Below are 13,254 nucleotides of genomic sequence, written 5' to 3'. Positions count from 1 at the left end.
AAAAGTTCAAATGAATATATATAGAGTGAATATTTATTCAATAGTGTCTCTTTATTTTAACTGGATAACTTTATTTTTTAAAAAAAAATATGTAAATTTACATATGAACCGGCTGTGTGACATGGTGGTTATGTTTTTACTACCAGCCAGAAAATATCTATTATATTGTTGAGCTTGGCTGTGTTTTATTTCAGTGGTACTTCCAACCAGAGACCACATTTCCCTGACTTGATGTGTCTTTAAAACCTGTCACAGTAGAGTGGAGTGTTTAATAGTATACACATACCCCCCCAGCTGCAAGGCTGCTCAGTACATATGTGGTGTTAGTGCTATCTATTTGATTCAAACTCTGAACATTTCTCTGAGGCTGCAGTTTCACTTTTTCTGGTATCACAGGGAGTGTTTTTGCGTGCTCTGTTTCAACATACTGCGATTAAGTTATGTGCAGGATTGCACGCAGGATCTTGAATTGAATTGCTAGCTGAAATTTGGTCGCTGCTAGTGACAGGCACCGGTGAATATATTGCTTTTTGGCAAGATAATGATGGTGGCCTTAGTAGTTTTTTCTTCTGGGAGTAAACATCTCTGTGCTTATGAAGTCAAGCGCAGCATTAACTTCAGTGGGAGAGAAGTGCTTTCTGCAGAAATGGAGGCCTTAATGCATTCCCGTCTTACTGCTTATGAGCCTCGGGATGAGTAGTTGAATAGCAGTGCCCTGCGGAGCTCGGTTGGAGTTTGCATCCTGGATACTAAACCTGTGCGCAAACAGATTTTCTTTATCTCTTGAATTTTCGGAGTGTGAGCCCCTCATTGTCAGACTGTCACTTCTGTGTGTTAGTTCTGTTTGCCGTCGGTTTGGGAGTAATATCTTTACTGTGGTCATGTTAGGCAACGTGTTTATTCCTGGATTTAGTTACTAAGTACATGCACTGCTTTGCTGATCTCACTGGGAGGACATAAATATTGCAGTTGGAGCGAACATTTAAGGGCTTTGAACTAAGATAAGCGTTCCATTTGCCTGTAATTTCTGTGAAGACAGGAATGGGATCCAAAAATTGCTCTTCTTTTTGATTGCTGATGGGCACAGTTTCCTAAATAACCCCATCAAACTACAGTGAGGGCAGTCGTTTGGGCGGTTGGTGACATTGTTTAGGTATCTTGCTGCCTAGATGTTCAAGTGTGTCAGATATTATTTACTCATGTGTGTATCGGGCTAGACGGCGAGTGAATTTTCTGTGCATAGCGAGGAGCGTGTTGCTGCACAGTTCCTCCCACGGACTCAGCAGAAGATCCTTCCCTCCCCAGTCACAGTCTTGCTCTTGACGCTTTGGAGGAGAGTTAGCAAGTGAGCTGCCGTAGGCCTGCTCCGAGGGAGTTGTAAATTTTGGGATGCCCTGGTGCAGCTACTCATCGGGCACGCCGTGGGCCCGAGCTCTCCTGCCGCCCACTCCCCCCCACGGAGCGGGACACAGCGTTTTTTTTGTCTTGTTTCCTGTCTTTCGCTGCTGCCTACGGTGCTACCCAACACTGCCATCCCGGCTGAGTCACAGTTCAGCAGCGCTTGCACCCTTTTTCCCCAGCAAGTTCTCATCCCTCAGCACCACAGCTGCCACGCGCTGTTTGATGCCTGTTTCCCCGACTGAGCAGGCTGGGTGAGATCTGACCCAAATTCAGAAGGGAGTTCATTAATATGGAAAACGCTGAGCCTATAAATGTCTGATGAACCGTTTAGCAGATGGGCCCCATCCTTTTCTTTCCGACTAAAATAACAGCAATGTTTTCTTCTCAGTCTTATGGGGGATATGTGACCTCCATGGTGCTTGGCTCTGGAAGCGGCGTGTTCAAGTGTGGAATAGCGGTTGCCCCCGTGTCACGTTGGCAATATTATGGTATGTGATGGCTTCCTCGTTACAAGGATTCCCATATGTCTTGCAGTGCACATGCTGCAAAGTGTTGATTCATAGTGCGGAACTTTGATTATCTACTAGATGCCATGTAAATGCCACTTGGTCTGTTTTTATGAACTCACAGCTACTGCATTTCAGAATGAAACCAATTCCCTAAATCAGATTTCCCATTTTAAAAAGTCAGATCCACCATTCCAGGTAATCTCTTTCACCTTTAAAGAAGGCTGAATTATTGTAATATTTGTAGTGTTACTGTAATGTGTCTGTTTGCTTTCCAAAGCTGCCATGCGCTCTGAGACCAGTATTGTGTGTCAGAAATCCGTCGCTGTTAGATTTTGCTTCTGCAAAATGCTACTTCACTTACAAGAATGAACTGTGAAGCTTAACATCAAACTTGCATTGTAACTTACTGTGTCAAAGTAGCAGTATCGGATTTGAATTGCCTTCGTTGGTTTTTTTTCCCCTTTAAAGTGTAAAATTTGCATTTTGTAAATCAAAGAATAGCTTGATGTGAGGAAAACCTGAACAAGTGGACAAGTCTGTATGTGCTTCAAGCTTACATTGTATAAGATTGTGGTTGCATGAAGCTATAAATACAGTTATTGGTGTCTTCCTTACAGATTAAACGAAATTATATGCAGTTGAAAAATACAATATGTGCTAGTACAATGTGACCACATTTTGACATTTGTCTGGTTTCAATTTGTCCAAAAACATCGAAGGGAAAGCTTTTCCTGGCGAACCTCTGCTAAATAAGGCATAATTTATCATTCTGTAACTAGCACAGAGGCTGTACAACAGCACATTATGTGCTCTTGCTGGTTCAACAAATCAAATCATACTGCAGGTATTAACAGTAGTTTGTTGAGGACATAGGGATATTTTCATATTGTGTTGGACGTGAATATTACAGTAGAGCAGGAAATATTTTTTAAAGATCAGTATCTCTAAAATTCCACTTTTACTTGATTAACTAAAGGGTTATGGTGGCATACATATTCAACATCAAAAAAGCCCAGTGAAACAACACTTATGAGAAGTCAAATGAACATTACAATATGGCAACAGAGCGTTGATTTGTATGGCTTAAAATAAAGCAGCAAATCTGAAAAAAAAAATGTGATATGCTGAAAAATATGTAGAAAATCAGAAATATTATTTTTTTACTATGTATAACAGAGCCAAACGGAATCCTAATCTACTGCTAAATTTTCATTTTATAGATTTTTAGTCGTAAACTGTTAGATAAAATAGCTAAGATTTTTTTTTCAAATGCTAAGCATTTAGTGCAAGATTTTCAGTATTTTTCTTAGGATTACTGAAAGAATAACAATAAGGTAACATTGACACAAAGTACTTTATTAATATTCAGCATTCAGGTGTCCATGGCAACAAGAAGATTAAATATTCTGAATAATGATGGTTACCTACACGCCTCATTGTGGAAAACCTGTTTTTATCTTTTTAATTTTCAGTATGCGTTCTTTGTATTGTTTGTATCCGAGGGTAAAATTTCTGTTAGACTGAAAAATAAGTAGCAGACTCTGGTTTTGGTTTTGTTTTTTTTTTAATTACAGATTCAATATACACAGAGCGATACATGGGCCTTCCTACAGCAAGTGATAATCTCAACAACTATAATGTAAGAAAGAAATCCCTTTATGTCATTTTGTGCAGTGTGGTGTTTCTTTTCTAAGCCGCTCTTATTTTTCTTTATGCAGTCTGGTTCCTTCCCCATGGGAAGAAATGTTTGTTTCTTCTTTCCAGCTCTAACTGTTGCATTGTGCTTTTAGAGGCTGTAGTCTCATGCATTTGGATTTGTGTGAGGCAGTTACTCCTTGCTGTATGGTGTGGGTTTGCTGTTGTTTGTTTGGTGTGTTGGGTTTTTTGGGGTTTTTTTACATTCCGTTCCATTTGGCTACTTTGCAGACTGTAAAACAAGCTGTAAAAACTGTTTTATTTTAATCACCAAGAAACAAATTTGTTTTAAAATTTAATATGCTCGTGGGCAAACTATGCTTTATCTTAAATGACATTTTCCACCAAAACAAGTGTACTCCAGTTCTTTCTGAAATGTAATTTTTAAAAAATGGGTATTGTGTGAACTTTCTTGCTTTGGGAATCTGCAGGCTTTTATTTTCAGGGAAAGCAACATCTCCTAAATATTAGGAAACTTTGACAGCTACTGTGATCATACCAGACAAATTGCAGACCAACTGAGAGTCAGCAGTGTGAGGGCTGGAATTTTGGCCTCGTCTCCACAAACATGGAGTGTCAAAGGTTTGGTCTAAAATGATTAATGCTTGCCTGGAAGTGAGGGAATTTCCAGGTGTTCTGTTGGGACCAAGAATACCCATAGATTGATTGTCCTCGTTAGGGCCTGATGAATTGAGTTGCTCTGCTGTGTGTCAGCTGCTTTTCGCTGCCTCAAGGGCTTTTTGAAGCGATGGCTCAGCTGGGCGCAGGGCAGAGCAGCACAAGCCTTCCGTAAGGTTTTGTTAAATTTCAGATTCGGGTGGAAGTGTGGTTGCTGCTGGAGAACCGTGACGGTACTTTGCCCTGGTTATGGGGATGTTGCGCAGCGGTGTTCAGCCACGGTGTTGCTGGAACCAGACGTGGGTGTTTAGAGGAAAAGATTCTCAATGTTTGAGTTGGTAAATAGGCTAGAAGATTGTGTCTTGATGCATTAAAAAAAATAAGTGTCATGAGGGAAAAAAGGATGGGAGTTGATGCATCGATTAAAAAATATATAAAATACATGTATGGGCTGAAATGTCTGTTTTGCCATATTGCTGCAGTAATCTAGTTTTCTCAACTACTATATCAGACGATCTGGTCAGAGTTGACTGCTGGAAGAGTTGGTTCTGCGTCTGCCTCTTTAGCCAGCGAGCTGCTTGCGAGGACTGACCAGCAGCCTGCAGCCGCCTGCCTGCCTTTTTCCAAATGTGTTTCTTTAAGGCAGTGGGAACAGTAGGAGGTCTGTGAGGTAGCGTGTAAATAGAAGTTACTGTCGTTGTGCAGAACGAACGTTAACGCTCTGGGTGCACAAAGTCATTCACCAGCTTCACAGCACAGATGGCAACAGAGGACTGTTTAATCCTTTCAAGCCAGGAGTCGGATTTTCTTGGCATAGTATCCATTGCTGGCAATGGCCACGTTGAAACTGCCAGTACCAAAGAGCTAAAGGTTTCAAATGTGTTACTCAGAGGACTAATTGGGGAGAATGGTGGCTAGATGGAGGAGGGGTAATTGCACAGATCAGATTGTCACACTTCACTGCTGCTTCTGGAGATAGGAAAATGCAACTTGAAGTCCTCATTTATTGTTAAAAGCCCCAAATGATGGTATTGCTTGGGGCTTACTTTTCCCATATAAACCTGCAGGGGTGAGGTAGCTTGAGAAGGGGCTTTGTTGCTTTTCATGTAGCATCATGGAAGGGTGGTGGGATTGTGTTGTTGCTGAAGTCCCGTACTGATTTCAGCCCAGCATGTCCCTGGCTTACAGCCCTTTTGTTCCAAGTCCCAGTCCCGATAGCCTGCCTCCTCGCCCCTTCTCGCTGAGGCGAGCTGTTTTCTGAACTGAATGGTTTTTAGCAAGTAAATGCAAAATGAGTACTGAAAGCTCTCGTAGCTGAAGCTGTTAAAGCATTTTTGAGCTGTTAACTTCGTACTGTCAGGTTTGCGTGCTGCATCGTATATTCTCTATCCTGCTATAAAGCTGGCTTGAAAAGTGAAAGGTTGCGTAAACTTTGGATGGTGTGCCCTAATTTAAAAGAAATGAGTCTGTGTACACACCTGCATAGAGAATATGTGTGCTGCTAGGTGTCTTCCTAATGCAGGGTATTATTAATGACTGCGAATATATAGTCTCGAGAAGCCAGTTGTGGTAAGAAGGGTACGCCCTGCGTTTTGTTCCTGTGGCATTGGGTTTGGTGTTTATTGAAGGAAGAGAATCTGATACTCCTTGTCAAGAGTCAAGTCTGAGGGATGACTCATATTCCTCTAATTAGGTATTATCGGTGCCTTTTAAGGTAGCAACTATTGAAAATTAGAGCTTTGTAAAAGAAAGGGGCAAGCACAGGTGGAGCTCCCAGTGTAATTGCGTAGGGATCCTAGGTGGAATAGCAGAGCAGCTGTCTGCCTACGAAGAAATGTCCCCTGAGTAAAAGACTTGAGACTAAATCAGGGCAGAGCTCTGGAGGTCAGATGCAGTAGCCATGGAGAGCATACCGAAGAGACTGTTCAACTTGTGAGAAGATTATTTTGCAGTTCACTCTGAATTTGATATGCTTTTGGCAAGTGTTTGAAACAGTCATAGATTTGGCAATCTTTTTCTAGCAGATTTGAAATGTTCAGTCCTTAAGAACTGCTGCATCATTAGGTTATGCAAAACAGGGTACAATTTTGTAAATATGCCATCTTGTACTGATTTGACATTTGTTCTATTATCTGAGAATATGCTAAAGGGAGAGAGACCTTCAGTTTCAGCCAAACCTTAACTTGTTTGTGGAGTGCTGATAAAATGTTGACTGCTGTGTGATCTTTAGAAAAGCCAGTTACACTCAGCAGGGCCTAATTCTTAGTACTTGTACATGTTACCTTCTCAGAACCTTTGTCCCGGCAGTGGAACTATGAAACACAAGGGGTGAATTAAGCTGTATTTATTTGCTGTCCACTAGAGGTTTGTTCAGCTGATGTAGCTGTTGCTTTGTGCTGCAACTGTGCCTAACTTCAGATTGCTCCCTCTCTCGCAACCTTCTTTTTATGGCTGAAGTACTCTGTCCTTAAAGCACGTTTTAGGGGAAGGGACTCTTCATGTTGAGTATAGGTACAGCAAGTGATGTATCACTTGTGATAAAAAAAAAAAACCTGAGAAAATATCTCTTTTGTGCGTTCTTGCTGAAGTGTTTACAGATAGATTTTGTTTAATGCTTGGAGGGTAAAAACAGTGACATTCTTTTTCTAAAAATGCTTTTGGAAAGTTGAGTTCTCAAAAGTGTAGCTCAAGTCAGCCTTCCACTTGCAGGTGTTTTGCTGTCCCTAAAACCAGCACAGATTTGCTGGAAAAAAAGCTTTTTTAAGCAACTATCAGATTTCCCTTTGCACATGTGGAAAGTAGTTCACTCAAAGGATACTACTTGATTGGGTTTTTTTAATTTATTTTATTCCCAGCACTGAGCCATTACTTTCTGAATCATTCTTTTGGTTGGGTGCTGTACCACTTTGATTCCCTCACTGATTGAAAGTCCTCTCTTCAGGTTTTGGTACTCTCGTAACTATCTGTTCTTACCACATGAGACCAGCAGATTTCAATGGATGGTGTCCTGCTTCCCATGTGCATGGGTCTCCACGTATTAGATGGGATTTCTGGTGCTCTGCAGCCTTTCGGTATCAAAGAGGGCAGTTGCAGTGATAAGGATTGGAGGGTGTTTTTTTTTCTCTCTGCTGAACTTGTTTTTTAAATTTGGCTGCATAACTACAAAGAACTCATTTCACTTATAAGAGGTTTGTGGTATGCTATTCTGCCATGACAAAAGGAATTTAACATTTATGCTTGCTTTAAAGATTCCTGAGTGTATGAGAGACGTAAGAAAATTAGAACGCTTCTGTGTCACGGTAATAGGAAGTATTTGACTTTGGGGGGCTACTAAATGCAAATCCCTCTGCAAGGATACAGCCCTGATACTGATGGGGAAGAAGAAAAATACCCAAATCACCACCTTCCTTTGTTCATAATTTTTACTAGCGTTTTTTTTTCCTTGCCATAGTAGTTTTTAAGTTGGTGCAATATAGAAAAAACTTCCACGGGGATTCAGCCATTTTCAGCAGAGTCCCCTATAGTATGGCTAGCAGAAGGAAGTTTAATTCAATGTATTTCTGCCCCATTGTGCCTGGTTTTCTTACCAAGCCTAAAACACGTTGTCTGTTGTCCCTTTTCTTCTTCCCATTCTCATGGCAGAGCACTCTCCTGTTCCTTTTCCTTGCCCAGATTAAGGATCTTACCTGCAGTCCTTACTTTCTTCATGCTTGGGTACCTCGTCACAGTGGCAAGGCAGGTGGTTACCGTGTTCCAGGGAATATGTTGTTAATGTGTCTTAAGTTTCTTAATGAATCTCAGCTGCTGATTATTTTTTTTGTCACTGTTACTGTTTTTCAATTCCCAAAATATAGCTTAATTTCTGTTTATAGATTTGGTCAGGTGTTTTCTTCCTTCAGGCATTTCCCTACTGTGTTTGGAGGAGAGTATTGTTTTAAACTAGCGAGCCATTCTTACTTGAGACTGATGACTTACCTACGGGTAAACCTAGTGCACATTTCGGTGGGGAAGATAACGCATGTAGCCTCTACAATATCTGCTCCTCGCTATCATAGGGTGCACTGTTGTCATGGCAACATTTTTTTTAACTTGTCTGCAGTTGCACAGGAAACCTATGGCAAGTGGTGTGCTGCAGGCTAACAACATGTTAGCGATGCATTAAATGTGTATCTCACTCGCAAAACTCTTCCCCTCTGGAATTGCCTGTTACTTCGCAAGCATAACCCCCGGTAGTGACTGCAGACCAGTGCGGAACGGTTCGAGTGTGAGCACGGCACTGTCGGAGATGAACGTGCTGCTTGGGGGTCCAAGGGTGGGGAGGGAGCTTGGGTGGTTGTTTTTAATCTGAAAGACCCCAAACTGTGTCAACAGGAATCAAAGTCAGTTGGTAGCAAATCATCTTCTAATAAATAGCACCTTTTTTCTTTTTCGTTCTTTTTTTTCTTTTCCTTTAATTTCAGAGTTCAACAGTAATGGCCAGAGCTGAAAAATTCAAGGAAGTTGAATATCTTCTTATTCATGGAACAGCAGATGGTGAGTTGCAGTTAATTAGACATTTTAGTATTACAGACAGGTTCGCAATTCTACTACTGACAAAACAAAAGCATGAAGGGGCAAGGCTGTTACATTTACGTCAATAAAATAATACTGCTTTCTGCAACTAATTTGTGTTTCAATCAGCAGTGATGGGGAGTCTACTGTGTTCGTTGCTTTGCTTTTCCCCCAGCGTAGTATAGAAGCAATTTTTTTGTTTACCTTTTCCCTCTTCCACTTTTCAGATAATGTTCATTTTCAGCAAGCAGCGCAGATTTCCAAAGCTCTGGTTGATGCTGAAGTGGATTTTCAAGCAATGGTATAGTTCGTTTTTGTTTATTATCCTACAAACGGGTTTGTATTATGAGATTATTAGCAAAAGCTCCATGTTCCTAGGTATAAATCAAACGCCATCTTAAATGAAAGTTCACATGCTTGCACTTCATGTTCAGTAACTGAAACTTTGAACATAATGCACTCGTTTCTTCTGCAGAATACGTATAAAGTATCTTCTTCTATTTGACACTGTTTACCTGATTTTTTCAGTTTGTTAATTTTGTTGTGTTTTCAGCCACACAGCTAAGCCAATTCCAATCTTGCCATGTACCCAAAGTCCAGTGAATAGTATCTCAGGATGTAAGGAACGGTTAACTTCAGCCAAGGCCAGGATAACCTGTCCATCATTTTTGGTATTTCTCTACTGGACTTATAAGACAAATAGTTATTTGCCCCATCTTACTCTGTACATGGAAACTCTGACTAAGGTGAAAGCTCTTCCTTTCATACCTTCTCCCAGCCCTTGGGAGGCAGTGCTGGAACGGATGTATCGAAGGAAGCCCAGTGCAGCACTGCACGGCTGTTCTTCAGCCAGTCGTGCAGGGCTTACCGGGTGCAGATGAGACACCCCTCTAATCTGAGGAGCTGCACCTGCCCTCCCTGGGGGAGATGACGTGATGTATTCATTTTGTAATTTTAGCATGAATAGGTGGTGTATCCCACACACAGAGCAGGGACAAAAGTATCACAGCAGATTCCTACCACCTCCATGCTCACGCTGGGATAATTTTAAATGGCTTGCACATGGTTTTATGTCTGTCATGTTGGAGTTGTGTCGCTTAGCTGTAGCTAGCCCTAACAAGCGCTCTGTTTCTCTTTCCCGCAGTGGTACACTGACAAAGACCATTCCATCAGCGGGCAAGCACACAAGCACATCTATACCCATATGAGCCATTTCATGAAGCAGTGCTTCTCACTGCCCTAGCAGCAGGATGTCAGTTCTTGGTGCTGGTGCTCCTCCAGAAAATTCTCCAGCTAATGTACAGGGAGCCAGTATAAACTACTAGGACTTGAGCTGAGCTAAGGGTCAGCTCTTGGGATACCTCTGTCCACGATGAAATGTTAATCTTTATAATGATTTCTGTTGCCAAGCAACTATTGTATTTTTATTGATTGTGTTTAATCAGGTCTTAACATCATCAGAACACAGGCATGTTGCAGACTACTAAAAAAAGTGCGGTACCTGCTTGAATCAGTACCTTTTGATATTTCGGTCTAAAAGAGAAACAGTCCAGTTTCTGTATTATGAGTGACGAAAATGTCACAGCAACCAATGTAGAGATCAGCTGAGGAATAAAAATAATAATGTTTCCAAGAACAACAACAACAACAAAAAACCAAAAAAAAACAACAACCAACAAAAATGAACCCTGTAGTTATTTCTGTGGAAATACTGATAGAACTTTAAAAAGATTTTGCAGAAATTACCTAATGTTTATCAATAATTATTTTAGAAACAATGCAATGTTACTATTTTCAATGCAGAATGAAACACTTTGTTTACAGCAGTTTACTAAGTTAGTATTTTCTCTGCAATATTTTGGATTAAAATTGCAGATGTCTTGCAAGGAATGCATGTAACCAGCTTTCACCAGAGATTCTGAATGATATCTGAATTGCTTAGTGTCCTATCATCATACTATGCTCACTCTATATTCAAAAGGGCAGCTACTGTGAGAAACCGCACTGGTAAAAATCATCTTACCTGGGAACTCTAGCAGTGCACCACTGTTTCTCTATGGGACACAAAAATCTTTTTATTCGAAGTCTCCCGTTTACTGATGAATAGGATACATTCCTCGCACTCGAACATGAGACATTACAGTCAGTTAAAGCAAGGGGCTGGACTGTAAGTCTCCTGTGAAAATACTATTTGTCAAACCTGCTTTTCCCTGCAGCCTACCAGTAAACTTCTGCTTTGTATCTTCAGCACTCGAGGTAGGCTTCTCCGTCTGAAGATAAGATTAATTCCTAATTAATAGATAGAAAAGATGCAACCCACTTGTACTATAAAATGTGCTGCCTTCAAATAATAAAGACACTAAGTTATGAACGGAGTTGTCGTCCATATCATTGAAAATGTTCATGAAAAAAATGGATTACAAAAAAATCCATTGAAAGACTTAAGGTGAAGTTTCTGCTTTTGTTAATGGAGTGTGACAGGGTTATTTACCACTTAGCTGCTTTGTCTTAGTTATTTGTGTTGTGAGTTATTAGTGACAGCAGGTGTGCATGAAGCATGGAGGAAGACGAGGGAGAATGTCCAGACAGTTTGTCAGCTTGTCCTTAAATGAGAAAGAGAAGTGGGCCCAAGGTGGAAAATAAAGTTTTGTTGCTCTCAAACCAGGACACTGACAAACCTAAAACACCTGGACTCATAAAGTCAGTCTTTTAGGGGAGGCAAACCAGAATTATTACAAATATAATCTCGGGCTTAATGCAGTGGTTCTAATGCAGATGGGCACCGCGGTTAAAGTCCTATGGGCTAGAGGCTCTCACTTGTCTTGTATCCACCTCTCATTCTTTTGATTGGGCACTGGGTCTGGGTTTTGCAGTGTAAAATAAAATTGAAAATCAGTTAGGATAAATATTTATTTTTCACATAACATTTCTTAATTGTGAAAAACACAATAGTCTATTCACATGTACACATAAACTTCTGTAATAAATTACATCCAAGAAATTGAGTAATTTTGACCAGGAATATGAAATTAGAAGTAAATAGCACTACATTTGCTTTATACTGTGTGTGATTTCAGAATGTTAAGATTAGCATTGGAATAGCATTTGAATTCACATGAGAACAGAGTGACTGTTTTAAAATAAAACCACTCTGAAATACTGAACAGAAATACAGAATGCCATTGAATACACTGATTTCTTAATATTCTAAGAGTTGGTCAAGTGAAAGTAATACATTTTGATTGCATACATTATCCGTAACAAAGTCAGCAACATATTAAAACATCATCAGGCTGCTTTCGGGACAAACCAGTATTGAACTTCTATACTAACCTTAAAACAATTGGAATCTTACAATTTATCATCAAGTACACGAAACAAAGCATTTTACCTTAATGCATCAGCATTGTTTTTCCTAAATTTACAAATACAAACATTGAATTAAATGAAAATCCTTCTCTGTGTCCATTAGTGGTGTGGGTTTGTTTTTTTTCCTCCATAAAAATGGCCTTTAATGGGCTTTGTTAATGCTAAAACAAATTTAGAACAGTGACCCTTTTAGTTAGCAGCAAAAAGCAATTATCATTCATGGCTGAAGTAGTAAAACACACACACTCACACGCACAAAAACATTAGAAGGAATATTTTAAATGTGCTGGATGTGGAAAGTTGTTCACTTGAGGTCTTATGGAAAGTTTATCGTAATTTGGAAAGCTGGGGAAATGTCAAAGACCTGAAGGTGAGTTGTTATAAAGATTACAAAACTAATTCTTATTTGTAGGATTGAAAGTTCTACTGTGATAATGAGAATTTGCCTTCATTTAATAATTTAGAAATTTATCTTAAAAAAATTTAAAACCCCGTGAATTCCAAATAACACAATAAAACTTTTGCTCCGTATCTCTTATTAATTTAATATCTAATCTCGAAGTCCTTGTTTTACACAAGAGAACAGCTTGAAGGATCAGGCAGTAACAAAATCCATTATGAAAAATGTCTTTGTAATGGCTTTAAAGCCACATTTTACTTTGCAACGTTGTTTTTATCTTTTGATCACTATGTACCTGATGGAGTAGCAAAGAGCTGTAACAAAACCAACAGCAAGATACTCAATTATTATACATAATTAATCTCTGAAATGATGAGGTTTATAGTTTTAAGTAGCGAGAGGACAATATAAATATGCCCTTTATGTGGCTGTATTTGAGACAATAAAGAGGAAGATAATTGGACAGGTCAGATAACTGCATAGGGGGTACAGTTTGTATCTACAAAATTTTCCCACTTATAAAATAATGAATCGATTAATAACATAATGCAGTTGTTTGGCCTACCATGGTAACATTCATACCATACAAGATGAGATAATAATCACAGATTGCATTTTAAGAAATATTGTACCCATGTTTCACATCAAAGGATGTGGTGGTGGTTTTCAACTAAGGGGAGAGGATGCTTTAATATATTTTTAATATATATT

General features: G+C 39.7%; 1 protein-coding gene across 1 annotated transcript in view; it reads left to right on the top strand.

Annotated features, from left to right (window-relative positions):
• Positions 1-10,110, top strand: part of DPP4 (dipeptidyl-peptidase 4) — a gene marked incomplete at its 5' end in the record, with an annotated part of 32,168 nt that extends 22,058 nt beyond the window's left edge. The window contains 5 exons of the mRNA XM_009870906.1: positions 1,790-1,889; positions 3,485-3,549; positions 8,684-8,756; positions 9,002-9,075; positions 9,919-10,110. Coding sequence (XP_009869208.1) covers positions 1,790-1,889; positions 3,485-3,549; positions 8,684-8,756; positions 9,002-9,075; positions 9,919-10,017 — 411 coding nt within the window. The remainder of the gene's footprint in view (positions 1-1,789; positions 1,890-3,484; positions 3,550-8,683; positions 8,757-9,001; positions 9,076-9,918) is intronic.
• Positions 10,111-13,254: the final 3,144 nt, after the last annotated feature.

This window comes from Apaloderma vittatum, unplaced genomic scaffold (genome assembly GCF_000703405.1).
Source record: "Apaloderma vittatum isolate BGI_N311 unplaced genomic scaffold, ASM70340v1 scaffold14576, whole genome shotgun sequence".
Classification (NCBI taxonomy): Eukaryota; Metazoa; Chordata; class Aves; order Trogoniformes; family Trogonidae; genus Apaloderma; species Apaloderma vittatum.
This window is presented reverse-complemented; position numbering and strand designations above follow the sequence as displayed.